This window comes from Rhinatrema bivittatum, chromosome 16 (assembly GCF_901001135.1).
Source record: "Rhinatrema bivittatum chromosome 16, aRhiBiv1.1, whole genome shotgun sequence".
NCBI classification, from domain to species: Eukaryota; Metazoa; Chordata; class Amphibia; order Gymnophiona; family Rhinatrematidae; genus Rhinatrema; species Rhinatrema bivittatum.
The window spans coordinates 24,074,975-24,094,879 of record NC_042630.1 but is presented as its reverse complement, the minus strand read 5'-3'; the positions used below and the strand labels follow the sequence as shown (position 1 = coordinate 24,094,879).

Below are 19,905 nucleotides of genomic sequence, written 5' to 3'. Positions count from 1 at the left end.
GACTGAAACCCGCTCGGCCATGGTCAGAAGACTCCAGCCACCGCTGAAACACTGACCAGCATGTTGCAAAACAACTTGTTTAAGATGAGCAGCCTGCACAGAAAACCACAGGGGACAGAGGACCCCGTGGATGTCCTTTCACCAGCCTGGTTCCATGGATTGACAGAGAACTGCTCAACAGGCCCACTTCAGCCAGCTGGACAAGCCCAAACCCTACCACCTTAAAATTTTGCCAAGCACTGTATTTTATTTATTGTATTTTAATCTGATTGTGCATTGCTGGATTATTAAACTGTATTTTTGGTTAAGTTTTAGTGATTTTGTGATATTATTTGAAGTTTGTTTTAAATTTTGTACTGCAGCTCTTGGATAACATGTTTTAAAAGCAGGTTATAAAGTTTAAATACATGAATGAAAAGCCAAAGTGTCCAGGAAAAGTGATCAAAGTCATATTAAACTGAGTTTGGAACTTAAAAATTTCAATCACAGATGTTTGTCCAGTTCGTCTGTACAGTACTCGAACTATAAAAAAAAAACCCAACCACATTCGCTACAAAATAACTGTATTTGAATGACCAGCTGCGAGCCAGATGTCACCAAAGCTTGCAACTTCTCAGGTACCACAGAGGGACCTAGCATGGGTTCTGCCCTCTGCTGGAAAACCTCTTCAAAACATAAAGAGATTATTTTTGAAGGCTACAGCTGCAAGTTCCATTTATGTGTGTGTGTGTGTGTGTGTGTGTGTGTGTGAGTGAGAGAGAGAGAGAGAGTGTGAGAGAGAGAGAGAGAGAGAGAGTGACCCTGTATACGTATGCGATCACATATCCCATCTGCCTGCCACAGTGCCTGCAAGCAGTCTGTGGGTGGCAGCAGAATCACGAGAGAGAAAGAGGGGGACATGAAAAAGCACGAGTTCTTTGCACCTCGGAAACCTCCACTCAGATTTTATTGTTCATCTCAAATGGCTACAGCACATGTTCTCTGTCATCCAAGCAAGGGCCAAAACCAGGAACAAGATAAAAATGCAACTAAAACCTCTAGCACATGACACAGGCACCTTGTGTCCTGCTCCTAAACCCCACAGATGTTTAGCCAGCTTTCTTTCCTTTTAAAGGCTCTGAATCCTTTAAATCAAAAATAAATAAGCCCTTTTTACAAGAGAGCAGCGTGACAGCCACATTAACACAGCCAACAGCTCATAAATTTAGATACCTAGACATTAAAAATCCCATTTTACAGGCTTCTAAGACTGTGGCAGGGGGAGAAAAGGTTCAGGCTTTAAAAAAAACGGAGTTCTGGATGGCAAAAACAAATTTGTGGATCGAGTTAGGGGCTGCGAGACAGCACAAGGAGACAACTCCAATGGGGTCCAGTGGTGGCTAAAAGGAGACCTGGAACCATCTGGTAACCAAATGTGGCCCATCTACAACCTCCCCCCTAAGCATTTCTAGGCTGCAGATAAAAATATTTTATGCACAAGAAGAGCAGCACGGCCCCGTGAGCATGGCTGTTCCCCCCCTACAAACCGTTTGGTTTCTCGGAGATGCTGGATTTTGGTTCCTGGCAGTCGTCCCTCGTAATAAATAGGAAGCCTGAGCCGCGTTCACACCGTGGGGGGGAGGGGGCCCCCCCCCCCATCCCGCTGGCAGAGGCAGGAAGCGGAACGGGGTTCGCACGCAAGCCCCCCTTTCTTCCCCCCGTTCCAGTCTTGGGCCAATCCTCCGTACTGCTGACCCGGGCAGCAAGAGACGTCGGTGAAATAGTCACGAGACTTTCAGAGCGCGCCTGCCAGCTCCATCAATGGACCAGACGTCAGGTGTCAACCACAGCTCTCTCCCCCCCCCCCCGAAATCGCTGCTCACCACGGAAGAAAGCACGCGCGTCTCTCATCTCCAGGTTACTCCTCCTCCTCCCTCCCTTTCGTCTGTTCCTCCGTACATCGGAGCACCCGGGTCACTGCAGGAGAGGGGGGGGGGGAGGGGAGGGGCCCCAGGAGTCCCAACCTCAGGCACTCAGAAAAAGCTTTTTGTAGAATTTGTTCATCTGCTCCAGAAAGATGAAGGTAAGGACCGTGTGGGGGCCGAGGCGGGCGTAGTACGGCGTGAATCCTTTCCACAGGCTGAAGAAGCCCTCGTAGCGGATCACCTTCAACAGCACGTCCTGCAGGGAAGGGAACACAGGTTACCGACCACAATTTCTGATAACAAGAGTGCTCTCCAGCAACACAAACTGCACAGTTTCAATGCCGCATTAAAAACAAACAAACAAAAAAAAACCAAACACACCGCACATGCAGCCATCTCCGAGGTGCAGGGGCCCGGCCTATTAGCAGCACCGTGTGCCGCACGACCGCGTCCCCGAAGGGGAAAAGCACCAGATTACAATTGCTCAAATGAAACATGGGGAGATAAAGAGTAACTCACCAGAAGGGCAAGCAAAGGGAGTCAGCGACAAAGCTGAGGATTACAACTGAGTTACAAGGAGACCGAGTAACTCCCCCAAGGTCACACAGAAAGGACAGGGTTGAGCTTTATCCACATACAGCACTGACTGCGTCTGAACCTCAGGCTCTACAGGAGCATTTGGGATGACCCCCAAAACTGGGAGACTGGGCATGCAAATGAAATTTAATGTGCACAAGTGCAAAGTGATGCACTTAGGGAAGAGTAACCCAAATTGTAGCTACACAATGCAAGGTTCCACATTAGGAGCCATCACCCAGGAAAAGGATCTGGGTGTCATCGTGAGTAATACGCTGAAATCTTCTGCTCAGCCACCCAAGCAAAGAGAAAGCTAGGGATTATTAGGAAAGGAATGGAGAATAAAACAGAGAATATCATAATGCCTCTGAATCACTCCATGGTGCGACCTCATCTTGAGTATTGTGTGCAATTCTGGTCACCACATCTCACAAAAGATATAAAAAAATTAGAAAAGGTACAGAGAAGGGCGACCAAAATGATAAAGGGGGTGGAAGGATTGCCCTATGAGGTTAGAACTGTTCAGCTTGGAGAAGATATGATAGAGGACTATAAAATAATGAGTGGAATGGAACAAGTAAACCTTAATCAGTTGTTTACTCTTTCAAAAAGTACAAAGACCAGGGGACACCCAATGAAGCTACTAAGCTGTACATTGACAACTAAGAATTTTTTTTGTTTTACCTCAAGACATACAGTAATTACGCTGTTTGTGTAGGCTTCCAGGAACCAAGATCTAGCATCTTCTTCCAGCCCCCCAGCATCTCTGAGAAACTGAACGGTTTGTAGGGGGGGGAACAGCCATGCTCACGGGGCCGTGCTGCTCTTCTTGTGGATTAAACATTTTTATCTGCAGCCTAGAAATGCTTAGGCGGGGGCCACATTTGGTTACCAGCTGGTTCCTGGTCTCTCCTTGGGCCCCTAGCTCCATCCCCAAATTTGTTCTCGTTATCCAAAACTCCAGAGCTCTTTTTTTTTTTTTTTTTAATCCTACATTAACAGTAAGTGACGGCTGTTAGCATAACCGTGTTTAGAAAAGGTTTGGACAAGTTCCTGGAGGAAAAGTCCATAGGTCATTATTAAGGTGGAGCTGCAGAAATCCCCTGCTTATCCATGGGATAGGCAACATGACCTGGACTGGCAGCTGTTGGGAACAGGATCCTGGACTTTGCATACCGAGTCAGACCAAAGGTGCGTAATGTTAAATCCCCCCCAGGCTCCCTAGGGTGCGCTGTCCCCTACTCACCAGTCCATTTTTGTATTCCGGCTTACCGTCAATCATCCTCATATTCTGGATCCTGGTGAGAGAGGGAAAGGAGACGTCAGGCAGGCCTTGAAACCGGGTGCAGCCATGCATTAGCCAATCACTAGTACACTTCACTCCATGTCCCAGATGTGTCAGCACAGCTGTACTAGTTCCTGACCACTGCTAGGCTCTACACAGTCACTTCCCTCTAATGTACTTTATTGATATATATATAGTTTTTATTTTCAATCATCTTCCATGTGCCCTTCAGCAGCCCTTGCTGTAGACATACTTCACAATTCTGATTACGTGAAGTTATATAGTGAGAATGGAAATATGCTCGAACTGTCCGTGCTGTAGTCATGCTTTGTGTGTCATCGGCTCGAAGCCTGCACACGAGCACCGATTACAATCAGCACCGCAGCACCCCATGCTTCATAATAGTGAAAGTGCTGAAGGAGGAGCTCTTAAACACAACTTCTCAGGAATGAAGAAAGGGTCAGAAAGTAAAAGCAGCATCATCTTACCATTTGTTTTACCAAGTAACTAACAGGTATCTGTGCTGGCGCTGCTGTCCTGAGGGATTGCCACAGTCTCCCCCCTGCTCAGCTCTGGACACCCTTCACTCCAAACCACACAAAAAGTCACCCCTGACGATCCGCATCCTACGCGCTTAGAGTACCTAGGACTGAACCCACGCCTTCTTCCGCCACAACACTCTCGCTGCTGGAAGGGCAACTCCCAAATCAGTATCCTCTCACAACATATTTCTGTGCTGGGGCCAGATACCCTGCCTCTTCAGCAGCAGATGGTTCTGGGTCATGTGACTCACTGCGATGTAGGGGGGCATTCTGGGAAAAAGCCGGATAAAGCGAAGGCAGCTCTGGATTGGGGGCCTGGGCAACGAACGGGTTACCAAGACTTCTTTTATTTATATAGAAACCATCAGCCAAGTGTACAGGGGCTACACTCTCCACCTCCCCCTCCCCACGCCTTTCCTTTCCGTCACCTACCGCGTCTTTGCAATGTCCACAGGCATGGAAGCCGCTGTAGTCACCAGTCCACTGATCATGCTAGCACAGAAATGGCAGAGGATGTCATCTCTGAAATAGCCTGAAATGCAAGAAGCAAGGCATTTCCAGTCGCTCTGTTCAGCCCAAATGCCACCGGACATGAAAGATTCCCTCTAGACATTATAAGAACAGTGTGCGCGTGTTGGGGGTGGGAAGCATAGGTTTTGTTTGTGTTACCAGTCCAATCGCTGCCCAACCACCAAGAGGTCACCAGAAGACAGGGGAGAAAACCCACGTTGTAACACGTCACCTACGAGGAATCTCAAGAGAACCGAATCGGACCGGAGCAGCGATGCAGGTGTTCATTGAGGAGAGGGGAGGTGCGTACGGCCCATCGTGTCCCTCCCTCTCACTATAAAAACACAAGCGGGCCTTTGGTGCACTGCTTTCCCAGAAAATTCAGGGCTGACCCTGGTCTGTGCACGCAGTGGCATTAACCCTTTTGTTTTCTTATCCACTCTGCACGCCCCGTAATCTTGAGGCCGAGCCCCCTTCCTCACCTGAATCCAATAAGAACTGCTTGGACTGAGAGTAGGAAGCCAACTGAGCCGCGTTCACCACGACGGCCCTCGCCATGGTGGGGATGCAGCCCTGAAACACAAAAAAGTCAGAATGCAGCCATCTATAATCCCTTCAAACTCTGCTCGTATCCAGCTGGAGAAGACGCCAGGCCTCTTCCAGCGTCACACACCCTACTTCCGATAGAGGGCAAAAGGCGGGTCCCACTTCAGCGTTGCACACAAGAGCCCCCCAGCAGAGAGAGACAGCAAGCCCACACTTCACCACGGCACACGCCACTCCCTAGAGAGGATGAAGACAGGCCCACGTCGCCCCCACACAGAGCGACAGCAAGTCTGCTTCACCCCCGCGCACACTGCTTCCGATACAGGCAACAGCAGGCCCCCTTCAGCGCCGCATACACCGTTTCCTAAAGAGGTGACGCAGGCTCACCAGCGCCACCACACACACACTGCTTCCTATAGAGGGCGATGGCGAGCCTGTTTCACCACTGCACACACAACCCAGTGTGCCTTCAGCCCTGAAAAAAAGTCACTAATCCCCGATGCTCAGATCCCGAGCAGCACCTGGGCTCCGCTCTCAGCACCTCACAAGTCATCAGTAGTGACTCAAAAACGTAGGCGCTCCTTTCCGAGAACATGTGTTACCATGCATGCAGGGCGTGCACAGCCAAGTCCTTTTGTGTGTGTGGCATGCACCGTGCACACCACACCTCCTCGCCTTCTTCCTTGGAGCCCTAGCAGCCTCCAGCTTACCCTGGGATTGAGTGAGCTGGGGACGGCGTGCCCTGAAGTGACTCCTGCTGAATACTGGGATCAGCAGCGGAAGAGCGCCAGCAGCCACGTTAACAAACCAAGCTGCCTGCCTGAACCACTCCGACTTCTCCCTGGATTACAGAGGGCACTAGTCCTTAGGTACAAGTTCATTGGGTCTGGGTTAAAATTTGAAAGACTGGTGGGGGCCTTCCGTGCTTCTCTTATTCGTCCTCTCCGTAGCCACACTGCCTGCCTGTGGAGGCTGGGGTTTTTGGGTTTCTTTGCTACGATTCTGTTTAGGTACTCGCCGGCACTCTGCGGCTCCTCCTGAACGCTGCTGGGTTTGGGGCCTAGATCCCCAGGGCCCCAACAGCGCATGGGCATGGCCCCGCTCTCCTGGCACGGCGTCAGGCCCTAGCTCTCCCCCCACCGGCTTGAAAAGGCTGGGAAGTACCCCTATAGAGGGTCAAGGCAGGCCCGCTTTGTACTGTCAGGTCCTGAACTTCACCAAAGAGTGCAAAACGGGGAACTAAAACACAGGATATTGCGACAAGAGAGAGGCCAAGGTCTTAAAATAAAGTCTGTTGAATTTATTGAGATTTCACCATAAAAGGAAGCACACAAACAAGTGCCACTGTAGAAAGGTTAGGCTGAGATAGAAGCAACCATTCGATGTGCTTTTCAAAACTTTAGATTTACATCGGAGTTTGGATGCACATCATCGATATATTTGTCACCCGGCTGGACACAGTGGAGTGGTTTGCAGAATGCGTGCAGCGGTTCAACGGCTGCCGCGCACATTTGCGATTCATATCCCACACAATCAAAGAGAAATGTTCTTACCGGTTAATTTCCTTTCCGTTAGTCCTGCTACACCAGTCCAGCCCTTTAAAAGTGGGTTGTTTTCCTCTACCAGCAGATGGAGGCAGACAACACTGTTTTCCCTCCGTGACAGGGCCATTACTTAGGGGTGGCGCTGATCTGTCAAAGGTCAGATCAGACCCGCTAACTGCCAACATTTGAACAAGAAACAGGAGAAGCTGCCCTATAGCCTGAAGCCAACAGTAAAAGTAGAAAAAGGAGAGTCAACTAGTAATAGCTTCTGAAACGAGTCAGCCTCACTTCCTGAGTGGGTCTCGGACTTGTGTAGCAGGACTAACAGAAAGGAAAAACAACAGGTAAGAGAGTTTCTCCTTTCATTTTGTCCTGCCCTTAACAAGTGGGTAGTACCAAAGCTCAACCTATGCGGGTGGGTGGAGACAGGATCTGCCCGGAGAACCCCAGTGCCAAATCTCCCTTAAGCCAGAACCTCCGGTCAGCAATGATTCGCAAAAGGTACGCAATGAGGAGCAAGCAACCGCTCTGTGCAAACGTCCGCCGGCGACGGCACCTGCACACCTCTGCCCAAGACGCCAATAAATGCGTGCGCTTGAATTAACTCTGGGGCTCCTTGTCCAACACGTAAGCCGAGACAATAGCCTTCTTTATTCAGTGAGCCAGAGTGGGCTCAGGAGCCGCCTTCCTCGTAACAGGACAAACCACCTATCGGATTTGCGGAACGCGTTGATCACCTCCGATTATTGGAGAAGCCTTTGCACATCCAAGCACCTGAGAGGATGATCTTCAGCGCCACATTCTTTCCGGGAAAACGCCAGAAGAGACAACGTCCAATGAATATGAAATACAAAGATTATCTTCGGGGGAATAAAAGAAAGAATGCCACCAGGCATCCACCGAAAACGGATCTCAAGACCCTGCTTGGAGCTCCAAAATCAGGACGGATCCTCGTCAAAGGTTCAAAAGGAGTCCATGTCAGAGCCCTCAAGACCAGATGAAGGTCCCAAGAAGGAACAACGGGAAAAAAAGAGGGGCCCGCAACGTTTGGCACCCCCCAGAAATGGAGATAAGACTACCCTGCCCAGACGGCCACGGCACCCACAAGATAGCAGCCACTCGCACCATCAAGGACCTCGGGGCAACCCCCTTCTCCAAATCTCCTTGGAGAAAGGCCAATATACAAGGACCAGTAGCCGCCAAAGGGATTCTCTTCTGGACTTGAAGAAAAAAAATAAAATAACCCCACAACCAACCTCAACACAGCCGCCAAATGCAAACCTAAAACTAGAAGTGGACCATTTCCACACCCTCAGCAGTGTCGAAAGCACGGAAGAAGAATATCCCTTCTTGCGGAGCTGTCACCGCTCAAGAGCCAGGTCATAAGGCGAAAGAGAGAGGCAGATCGGCCACAAGTAACTGCCCTTGAGTCAAGAGGCCTTTCAATCCCGGGAGAGGCAAAGGCTCCACCGCTTGCAGATGCACGAGAACTGCTTATCAGGGCCTGCATGGTCAATCCGTTGCAACCAGGAGGGACTGTGGGAAATTATTTTAAGCAGGAATTCGTTTGCGCAGCAGTATTGTACCACGGCGGAAAGGAATGAAGCAGAGAATCACGTATATCGTTAGTGTAATTAATTTGATATAAGGCCTAGAAGTTGTGAGAACAAATGCTCGTAACAAGGGACTTTCCCATGCCTTGCAAACACACTAAAGGCCTGGTGCACAAAGACTACAGAACTGTGGGGGAAAACTGCCCACAGCCCAGCCGGCACCGCCCCCGACGTAAGAAGGCACGCCGGCTCCCCGAGGTCTGCTGTGCACAAAGCTCTAGCGCGACGGCTGCCGGAGCTGAAAACTCCTGGCTGACCGCATGTCCAGCCCTCCCGAGTTTAGCGAGGTTTTTGGTTTTTTTTTTTCACGTGCCGCCCGAAGTAGAGGAGGGAAGCCAACCCAACCAACGAGCATTCCCCAGGAACCTGACACGCGGCCTTTTACCACTGCTCCGAGTCCCCCCGCCACAGGCCTTGCACCGATGCGTCTCGCGAGCACCCCTTCCAAACACCCCCCCCCTTCCCCAGCAATTGTGGTTGTGGTTCCCACCGTTCCTCGGAGCACCCCCTCAGGGAGCCACCTCCTCCATGCCTGCTGTCGACCAGATGGGCGGGGGAAACAAGACAGCCAACCGGAATGCTTTGCCGTTTGTCCTTTGCTCAAACCGCCCTCCATTTGTTTTTTTTTTTAGTAAAGCTTTAATCAGAGACCGGCAAAGGACCAGGAGGGAGGGGGAGAAAAGACCAGAGGGAAAAAAACAAACCCAACAGTAAAAGCTTCCTGTCAGCAGAAAGGTTTTCCCTCCTCCCCCCCCCCCCCCCCCCCCCCACCACCAACCAAGCTCAAACACTCCTCAGGGACTGCCGGCCGGTGACCTGGCCCTAGGGTCTGATCACGAACCGACGAGTCTGCTGGAGGCAGAAACTACTGGACTCCTGCTGCTTGGCGCCACCCCCAGAGTCGGCGTAACGTCACGGAGGAAATCCGTGCGTTCTGTCTCCATCTGCTGGTGGGGGGGACGATGACACAACCCACTTGTTAAGGACTGGACTGGTGTGGCAGGAGGAAATGGAAATTTCATTTTTGGACATTCTGATTACAGTTTCCTCAGAGAGTTCAAGTACGGCCAATTTTATTTTTTTTTAAACAACCTTTGATCATATCAAAGTCGTCATCCAAAAGGTTACAGGATAATAGACCAGTGGGCCGATTCCTTTGCCTAGCAATCCTCCATTCTTTTACAGTGGAATTGAAGAAAGCCGCCCGGGATATGCGCACATACAGTTTGCAGATCCGGTTTACCCGGCTTACAATAAAAAGAGCACCGTATGCTCACCACGAATGCTTGCTTATTCTGCAACTTCAGATTTTTATTGTATTTATTTATTTATTTGCAGTGGATGTGTGCACCCTTTTTCTGTCAGAATCATATTAAGCCCTGAATCTTACCCGCCAGAGCGTGAGGACCCCCTCCTCTCGGCTTATCCTCACCAAGGCATTGAAGACGTTGGTGTAACCTCTTCTCTGTTTAGCAGGCAGCCTGTGGAGGGCAGACGAGACACCGCTTTAACACCAGAGAGGTAGGGCGGCCGCATCGGTGCTGCCTCGCCGGGCCGAACGCAAGGGTTTCGCCGCAGGCCCAAGAGCACCCACGAACCCGAACTCCCCCCCCCCCCAATCCCTCCCATCCCCCAGAGCCCTACCTGCCATCGGCCGTCATGCGGATGAGCGCTACCTCCGCTGGCGTGCCTATGAACGCCCCGGTGGCACCGGCGGTCATGCCAATCAGGGCCTTCATGAAGAAGTTGGGAGGGGTGCCATCCTCCTTGTCAGTTTCTCAAACAGGATGGTAATAGATGCCCAGCCGCGTGGTGGTGTACGTCGCCTGCCGGAGCAAGCCCTGCAGACAGCCTGGGGAGGGACAAGACCGTCATCAGCCGGAACCCACATCCTGCACTGGGAAGCTGCAAGATGGCTCCAAGCTGGCCACACGGCCTTCTCCAGCATGGACCTCCTGTAGCCCCCAACAAATGGAACTACTGACTGATGAGTGGTTAAATCCTAGGGCAGAGTTACCAGATGGCTCCAGGTCATCGCAGACAGGCTGAACCGGGGCAGGTTTTACCCCAAGCGTGCACTGGGACTTGCTCCTCCCACAAAGAGGAAAAAAAAAGAGACCACAAGTCCATTCATGCAGTGGAGGCAAAACCAGGACTGGCTCAGCAGACCCCAGGGCAGAAGACAGATCTAGTCTTCAGGCCACCCACAACGAATATTCATCAGTTCTCTCTGCAGAGCGCCGCTCCCTTCCTCTCTGCCAAAACCCACCTGAAACCTTTGCTCTTCTCACCCTGCAGCCTGCCCCTTCTGTGCCTCCTCCCCAGCTCCTGAGCTGGTCACTCCCCTTCTCAGAGATCTACGAAGGCCTGGAGTCATTACTGGACCTTGGCTTGTTAGATGGCCAAATCAGGATGGGGTTGACAGTTTGCAGTGTAACAGTGTTAGCCAGAACGACCCCAAATTTACATTCTGCACCCCCCCCCCCCCCCCCCCCAATTGGTTCATGAGAAGAGTTCCAGACATGGCCCGGTGAGGTACAGCAAACCCTGAGGACCAGGCTAAATCTTCATACAGTGCGTACAATATTTTTGTTTTATATTCCGCTTTTCGGCCCTTCAACGTGGATTACGTTCAGCGTTACATGCTAATGCTTCCTTACCCGACACGCATGCCCTGTAGATCCTCGCCAGCTCCCTTACCCTGTGTAGATGCCTCGCAGCCCCTCCTTCCTAAGGATGCTGGCGACAGCATGGAAGCTGGTTTTGTACTCCTTGGTCTTGGCTCCCTCGCCACTCAGCTGCATTCGGTTTTTCACCAGGTCCAGTGGCTGCACAAACACCGTAGCACCCATGCTAGGTTGAAGAGGAGAAGAGAAGGAATAAAACAAAAAAAAAAACAGAAAATAAAGTTTATTGCCAGGGATGTGACTTTGTGCAGCAGAAGCTCGGTGGACAGCTCCTTCTACGCAGTAGCGAAATGCTGACCCCCTCAGCCGTGCTACATACTGACCCAGGAGCGCGCAGGGGCCGTAGCGATGGGTCACAGAGAAGCTGCTGCCATAGCTCTCACCGAGGTGGGGGTTTCTGTGTCCCAACCCCATTGTACAGCGTGACATGTTAAGAACTGTCACAGGCAATGGAAGGGGCTCTGTAACCAGGTAACATTACAGGATGAGGGGGGGGGGATCCGCCTGAACTTCCCCTGGCCCTGTGCACATTCACTATAAAAAAAAAAAAAAATCAGCAGATCATACCAATGACACTTTCCCCACACCCATAACATAAATATCATCTTTTAGAGTCTGGGGTAATGGAACCTCCCTGGCACACTAATGGTTTCCCATCAACAAAATGTTGTACGACTTTCATCCTCTCCCAAAGACCCTTTTCCTCTCAAGACAGGCCAAAGAATATATTCCCCCTGGGCCCCAGCAGGTGCCACTTCACATTTAGCTGCGGTGAAGAGTCTCTAGAAAGAAGTATGTACGCTTACAAAATAGCAGCACATCTTCAGGGCCAGCCTGAAACCAGTCCTGGTCTTAGCCCCTGTGCATCTATGGGCTCCTAGAGGCACTATAACCTGAAATCTATAGCTGTGCTAAAGGTATCGCCAAGGAAAGGCTCTGCCTTTCCATGACGGCCCAGAGTCACCTCATCAGCCCAGTCATCTGATCATGCCAAAGGTCCCTCTCTCCAGCAGAGTCCTACTTAATGATTAGTCAAGGGTGGAAGAGGACAGAGATCAGAGAGAAGACACAGAAACCCAGAGTATACCACCACATATCCAGGCCGTAACCAGAAGTCTACTGCTGTGCTGAAGGTAATACTAGGATGGGCTGATAACCCAGTGTCATCTCATCATCCATGAAACACCTGATCATCCTTAGGTGGAGGAGAACAGAGATCAGGGTAAGAACATAAGAAATTGCCATGCTGGGTCAGACCAAGGGTCCATCAAGCCCAGCATCCTGTTTCCAACAGTGGCCAAACCAGGCTACAAGTACCCAAACACTAAATAGATCCCATACTACTAACTGCAGTGGTTATTCCCTAAATCAACCTAACAGTTAACGGACTTCTCATCCAGGAACATAACTAAACCTTTTTTTAAACCCAGCTGTACTAACTCCTCTAAGCACATCTCTGACAACAAATTCCAGAGCTTAATTGGGTATGGACTGAAAAAGAATTTTCCCCTATTTGTTTTAAATGTGCTACTTTCTAACTTCATGGAGTACCCCCAAGTCCTTCTATTATCCAAAAGAGTAAATAACAGATTCACATTTACCCGTTCAAGTCCTTTCATGACTTTAAATACCCTCTATCATATCCTCTAGCAGGCCAGCCTTCTGAAAGGGGCTTGGTTCTTTCCCTGACATACCACAGTGAATGGATTTGGATCAAAATCCTCAGTAAGTGAAGAAGTGAATAAATTAATATTAAGTGGCCAAGGAGGATTTGGGGTCTGGCAAGCACTGTTTTAAGACCTGGACCTTCTGAATGCACCACTTCAGGTAGAGGATCCCCGGGGCCAGTCCTGTAACCCCTGGGGGAGGGGGGCGGAGCTTCGGTCAGGCCAGCCACGTGAAGTTTAACCCCTGCCTCTCCGCAGACATTACATTTCTCATGATAGTAGGAGACACATTAGGCAGTCTTTTGCTTGACGCACCTCTTTGCATTGCAGGGTAATAGCTAATTAGGCTATTATCTTATACAATTGGCATGCATCCACGCTCAGCCTGACGTGGAGTTATTTTTGGTTTTCGGCACTAAAGCCCTTTTTACATACTAGGGCTACATTAATGCCGAAAACCCGTGTTAAAATGCGAGTAAAAGCCTGGGATCGGTTTTGCATCGGCCTCAGAAAATGCACGTCCAAGCGCAGGCAGAAAAGAGGAGCTGCATCGGCCTGAGTGTTTCGAGGCTTAGGTAACGACACATTGCTCTGTGGATTGTTTGGCTGGAAAAAGCTCCAGCAAGCAGAGAAAACGGGGACAAATCTCTGCAGCTGCTGTTTACTTCTCGGGGCAAGCCCCGTGGGTAACAACTGCCCGTGGTTTGCAGTCTGATTATGGTCCCCCAGGAGGTCAGGCTCAGAGGCTCCCCAGATCCAGGAGCTAATTCAGGGTCGCAGGGAGAGAGAGGCTCAGGAGTGGAGGTCCGGGCTTGCAGGAAGGGGCGAAGGCCTTACCCCGCCAGGCCACCGAAGAGAAACTTGATGCTTTTCGGAGACGTCCTCTGCCTGCTCGCGACCTGGTCGCCGCTTCGCGCCGTGGAGCCCATGGTTGCCGTTACCCTCCGGCTTTCCGGCCGCAGCAGGAGCAAGGTGACACCGGCCTCGCAGCGTAGGGCGCAAACGCGAGGGGGCGGGCTCTAAGTCGCCAAACCTCTCCCTGTTGGGCGAGAGAACGTAGGGGCGTGCCTAGGAGCTGTCCCGCCTCGGGGTTTCCCTGCGTTCCGAGCCTCGCTCTGGCTCTTTATTCCTCTCCGGGAGGGAGCCCTTAAGACTGTGACAGGCTACGTTAGAAACCATATGACAGGACGTGAGCTGCTCAGAGACCATTTGATTCTGAACTAAAAAAAAAAAGGTCCGCTGTCCTGTAAAAACCTTTCTTTGCCTTCATTTTGGTGGGGATGGAAAACCGCCTCTGTAGTCCAGTCTTTGGTAGCAACAGCAATGTTAATTGTTTGTTTTTTTACTTTATTTTTATTTGCATATATCCATATTTCAAATAATACATATTTCATAACAAAAAAAGCTACATACAAGGTTGAAATAGAAAGAAAATTAAAGGAAAAAAGATTTAAAAAGAAAAACAAATACCAAGTATAAGCACAATGAGACCACAAGCAGAGAGTTTCAGGGAAAAAGGCCAAGAGGACATCTAAAGATATTACAAAAAAAGAATTAAAAAGGCAAGACAAAAAACTATAAAAGAGCAACATAGAATAATTTTTTCCTACGATTTTGTATTACCTGGATAAATCAAGAAACAATTGAACTTTTAAACAATACAAGCCTTTCTGAAAATATAAACGCATAACATGATTACAATCCTGTAAAAAATCAAAAGTAATAAAGTTGCATGTTTGACTATTTTTTCCATAGACCTCTCTGGGAACTGGACTGGTTAAAGCAGGAACAAAAGGAAAGCTTTGGATTTTTAGCAAAGGGCATAATAGACAACTCCAAGATTGAAAGCCCCAAGTGCCTACAAACTTTCCGCCAGATTTGGACAGTGTGGTCTAATATGGGGCAACCTCTGAGACTATGCCTAGCATTTGTGGATAATATGGATAGTGAAACAGGCCAATACTGTAAAATGTGCTTTGACACGCGTCCACTACCCCTTATACACTGAGGGGTTTAGCACATCCAAAATGCGCATCCAACCCCCACAAAACTAACAGCGCTTATCCCATGCAAATGCATGTTGATGAGGCTATTAGTTATTCACCCGGGATACAGAAAAAAAATGTGTGGCCGATCCACATATTTTATGCTCAGAAATTAGCGCCTGCCCAAGGGCAGGCGCTAATTTCTGAGCAACCCAAAAAAGTGTACAGTAAAACAGAATATACTGCTTTTCTATACATCCTCCAGCTTAATATTGTAGAGATGTAGGAATGTAGGAAGACAGGAACCCTGTCTTCCTACATTTAGAAAAAGACTTAAAACCTGGTTATTTATGAAAGCCTTTCCAGATACCAACTGAACTTACTTTCAATTCAAGCAACTCAACTCCGTCAGAGTAATCAACAACCTTGGACAACTCCTTAATGTATTTTTCTTTTTCTAATTTGGCAGGTTGTATTACCTTGGCTATTTCTTTTTTAGCTCATTGTTAATTTCTCTTTCACCTTCTCTACAATCCAAGTTGCATTATGTCCCTGTTTTATTGTAACTGCTATCTTCCTATTCTATCACATGTTAATGTTAAGTGTTTTAAGTATTTATCCTTTTGTCACACCCTGTTTATTGTAAACCGGCATGATGCGACTCCCATCGCGAATGCCGGTATATAAGAAATGCAAATAATAATAATAGAGATATTAAGTTGGAGGAACCAAAAAGTAAAAAAAAGATTTTAAAAAAATGTGCTGGCAGGTCAGTCAGGAAAACTGATGCTCAATTTTACGAGCATCCATTTTCTTAACCCGTGAACAGCTGACCTCTCCTGGGTGCCCACTACTAGCGTGACCCCTCATTTACGTATAGTATCGCGCACCCAGGAGAGGTGGCTGGGTGCGCGTTAGGAGCCAGCCACATGAAGATTCAGGGTCAAACCACTCTCAGATACAGGCCAGCCGCGCTGTCCATTAATAACTTTGAATATCTGGCAGTTCCATGCCCTCCCTGAGATTTAGGCCTACACAAGGCAGCCAAATTAATACACGTCACTTTATTTTGCCAAATAAAGCTCTTCTTTAGCCCTTTTTTTTTAATTATTTTATTTTTCAGAAAGCTTGAAGCGTGGTCGAAGATTTGGCTGCAGGGTTTCAAAACCAACAAGTGCAGAGACATGCATCTGGGATGCGGTAATCCAATAAAAGATTGGATTACTTCATTCTGGAAACAGTGGAGATAAACTCCACAAATGAAATAATCTCAAAATCTGTTAACTCTTCTACAGTTGCCAGCAGGAGCAGCAGCATTTAATACCACATCAGCTTTCTTTGCCTTGCGGGGCCAGTCTCAAGATATGAGCTGAACAGATCCTTGGAGCTTTCACAGCTCATTTATTAATTTATTTTATTTTATTTTATTTTATATTGCTAGACTGGCCCACACAGTAGAGGAAGCTGATGCAATATTATTAAGCACCACTCTTCCTACTAGCTTGGGGTGGGGGCAGCGAAGGACCAGGAGGGAGAGAGCACTGGAGGAGGGTAGATTGAGAAAGTACAGGTATTGGGGAAAGGGAGAGGAAGAGAAGTCCTGAAAGTCTGGTCCCTGCTCAAATCAGGCCCAACATTTCTAGACAAGAAGCTGCCGGGGACCTTCTCTGAGAATCTAAGAGTCTGACTCAAGGAGCGGGTGAAAGAGTCTCTGGTATTTTCAGCCCCTGCGCTCTCTGCATATTCCTGGTGGCTCCTCTGGAATTTTCAGCCTTGTAATGTCTTCTGGCATTTTCAGTCCCTGCACTCTTTGCATTTTGCTGGAGTCTCCTTTTGTATTTTCAGCCCCTACACTCTCTGCATTTTGCTGGAGTCTCCTCCAGCATTTTCAGTCCCTGCACTCTCTGCATTTTGCTGGAGTCTCTTCCGGTATTTTCAGCCCCTGCACTCTGCATTTTGCTGGAGTCTCCTCCGGCATTTTCAGTCCCTGCACTCTCTGCATTTTGCTGGAGTCTCTTCCGGTATTTTCAGTCCCTGCACTCTTTGCATTTTGCTGGAGTCTCCTCCGGCATTTTCAGTCCCTGCACTCTTTGCATTTTGCTGGAGTCTCCTCCGGCATTTTCAGTCCCTGCACTCTTTGCATTTTGCTGGAGTCTCCTCCAGGATTTTCAGTCCCTGCACTCTCTGCATTTTGCTGGAGTCTCTTTTGGGATTTTTGGCCCCTGCATTTTGCTAGCATTTCTACTGGCAATTTAAGCCCCTCATAGCTGCAGAGTTTCAGAACCGAAAAGGAGGAGCTTATTTGTACAGAGAAGAAGAGCTCTGCACAACAGGACACAAACTGCAGAAGCAAAGAGGAAGTGATGGAGAAAGAGAAGCAGGAAGCACTCACTGGCTTGTAAAAGTGAGAGCTGGGCAGTCCCAGGGAGCACTCCCCTGAGCCCAGAGCTCACCATGATCTCAGGACCCACTCTACTCCAGCTCCTACTTCTGGGAGGAGTTCAGTGTACAGGTATGTGATTTGTCTGCCTTTTCTAAATAATTTCATTCCTTTCTCAGTATTTCAGAAAAAAAAAAAAAAAAGATGGGCGTGAAAGTGAATCTCACATCTAAAACTGAACAGAACGGAAAATATTGTAATATGCAGATACCACAGCATTTCAGAAGAGAGAAAAACCAAGAAGCCTACCTGACCCACGTTTAATTAATGCTTATTTTGATTAGTATAGCTACCCACACACACATGCATACTGTCCCATGATACTGCACGAGCAGCAGCAGTGCAAGCTTCCCTCACACACACAGCCATTTGTGAGCACTTTTAAGAACATAAGATTTGTCATGCTGGGTCAGACCAAAGGTCCAACGAGCCCAGCGTCCTGTCTGACAGTGGCCAGGCCGGATCACTGGGCAGTTCCCAAAGGGGAACACCTATTCCTTGCTGCCCCAGGGATAAGTGGTAACTTTCCAAAGTTTATCTGGCTAACGTTGGAGGACTTTTCCTCCAGAAACTTGTGCAAACTCCTTTTAAGCCCAGTTACGCTCGATGCCTTGACCACATCCTCTGGCAATTTGACAGCTTGATTGTGCACTGAGTGAAAAAAAAAATACTTTCTCCAATTTGTTTTACATTTACTACCTGTTAGTTTCATGAAGCAACCCTGGCCTTAGTACTGTTGGAAAGGGTAAATAACTATTTACTATTTCCCTGCTCCACCCAACTCATGACTTTATAGATCTCTATCACAGTGGTTCTCAGCCTTTTCCCAGTCATGATGCACCTGATGGAGAATGCTCAGTCTAATCATTAAAATCCACGGCTGAAATAAAAAGGTGCCTAAACTATATTATTTTTAAGAAAGGCAGGGGGGGGGAATAAGAGTACTCAGTCTGAACAGATATTACATAATTTTTGTAATATGCCTATGGGTCAAGAAATTACCATTCATAGTGATGAGTGTGGTTATACAGAAAACCCTGCAAAAAAGTAAATACAATTCCATATGGTATTAGGTTTAAGGTAACAAATGTTGAGTGTGACTTAGCCCTCAGAGCCATGAATAAACAAAATACAATTACAATATAGTAAACCTCCCATACCAAAAACAGCACTAACTGCCAGCACTCAAACAGTAACAACCTTACCTAAGAAAAGGCAACACAGCAACCATATCATACCAGGTCTTAAAACACCAATATACCTCCTATTAGGAAAACAGAACAAACCAGGCTGCTAGAGATCCCTAAACACAACCTACATATTAGCAGCGTACCTCACCTCAATCACACGTTCAGACCTTCATCTAACACAGACTAAAGAGACCATGCAGACAAAAACTGGACCAGAAACCACAAGCAGCAAGACTCTGTATGCAGTGCAGCAATGGAAGAACAGAAACATCACCAGTCTTCATAAAAAAAACATCAAGAAATATAAAATAAATAGTGAAACCATGCTAATAAAAAGAAAAACTATTTCAAAATAGCTGATGCATAAAACATCCAATAATTAAAAAGTCATAATTTTCCAGACACCAATAAAGTATTTCAAAATGGTAGACACAAAAACCAAATAATTCAAATTAATAATATAACACATCCTCTGCTCTCCATATGTGGGAACTTTTGATTTACAGATGCCCAGAGATTGTCCTGAATCAGCATGCATTGTCTTCTCCATTGCTGTGGGGCCGATGCTGATCTGCTTCTTGCTCCCCCTGCTGACTAATCGGGCCCAGGGCCGATGTCGTCTGCACTTCTGTCCACGGCATGGCCTCTCCTCCGTCCCGCACACGCACAGACCCACTTCCTTTTCCGGATCGCGGGGGTGGGAAGAAGGAAGGGCCAGGCCACTTGTGCCACCGTCCCCCTAGTGCTTCCACCCGGGCTGTCGGCCTTTCCAAGCCTGGGTGGAGGTAGAGTTCTTCAGGTCCGGCTGGGGTGGAGGAGGACAGGGAAGGGTAGCTGGATCAGCGAGAGACCAGGACGCACAGTATCCTGTCGGCGGAGGATGGCAACACACCTGCCTGTGCTCGGCCACCCACCGGTTGAGAATCTCTGCTTCGTTTTTGTTCAGCCTTTCCTCATAAGAGAACAGTTTCATCCCCTTTATCATTGTTGTTGCCCTTCTCTGCACCTTTTCTGGTTCCGATATATCTTATTTTGAGATGGGACGAGCAAAGCTGCACAACATGTTCCAGGTGGAAGGACAGCAAAGGGCAAGAGAGCAATGAGCGTGGTGATCAAACATGGAGATTACACAAAACTATTCAAAGCTTAGGCTGTGGGGAACTGCAGGAGAATCTTGTCAGACCAAGGGGGCTGGACCTCTAAATGAAAGGTGAGATTTAATGTGGACAAGTGCAAAGTGATGCCCATTCTAGTCTTCTTCTTTTATACCACCTTTTTCTCCCAAAGGAAACTCAAGATGGAGTACCCCCAGGGATCTGAGATGGGACCGCTGCTATTTTTGTTTTATATTTAAATATTTTATTGAACCAAGAAATATTGCATAATTACCATAATAATAGAACTGGACTGAGCTCA

At 48.3% G+C, this 19,905-nt stretch overlaps 2 protein-coding genes across 2 annotated transcripts in view; one reads left to right on the top strand and one right to left on the bottom strand.

Annotated features, from left to right (window-relative positions):
* Positions 1-927: 927 nt before the first annotated feature.
* Positions 928-13,947, bottom strand: SLC25A11 (solute carrier family 25 member 11). Its single transcript, XM_029579766.1, is given in 9 exon segments — positions 928-2,160; positions 3,727-3,778; positions 4,740-4,839; positions 5,300-5,390; positions 9,911-10,001; positions 10,165-10,372; positions 10,538-10,611; positions 11,221-11,373; positions 13,712-13,947. Coding segments are annotated over 9 exon segments (1,017 nt in total). The 5' UTR covers positions 13,804-13,947; the 3' UTR covers positions 928-2,004.
* A 3,309-nt stretch (positions 13,948-17,256) lies between these two features.
* The window catches only part of NFAM1 (NFAT activating protein with ITAM motif 1), a 29,302-nt gene continuing 26,653 nt past the window's right edge, over positions 17,257-19,905 (top strand). The window contains exon 1 of the mRNA XM_029581267.1: positions 17,257-17,371. Coding sequence (XP_029437127.1) covers positions 17,314-17,371 — 58 coding nt within the window. The 5' untranslated portion in view covers positions 17,257-17,313. The remainder of the gene's footprint in view (positions 17,372-19,905) is intronic.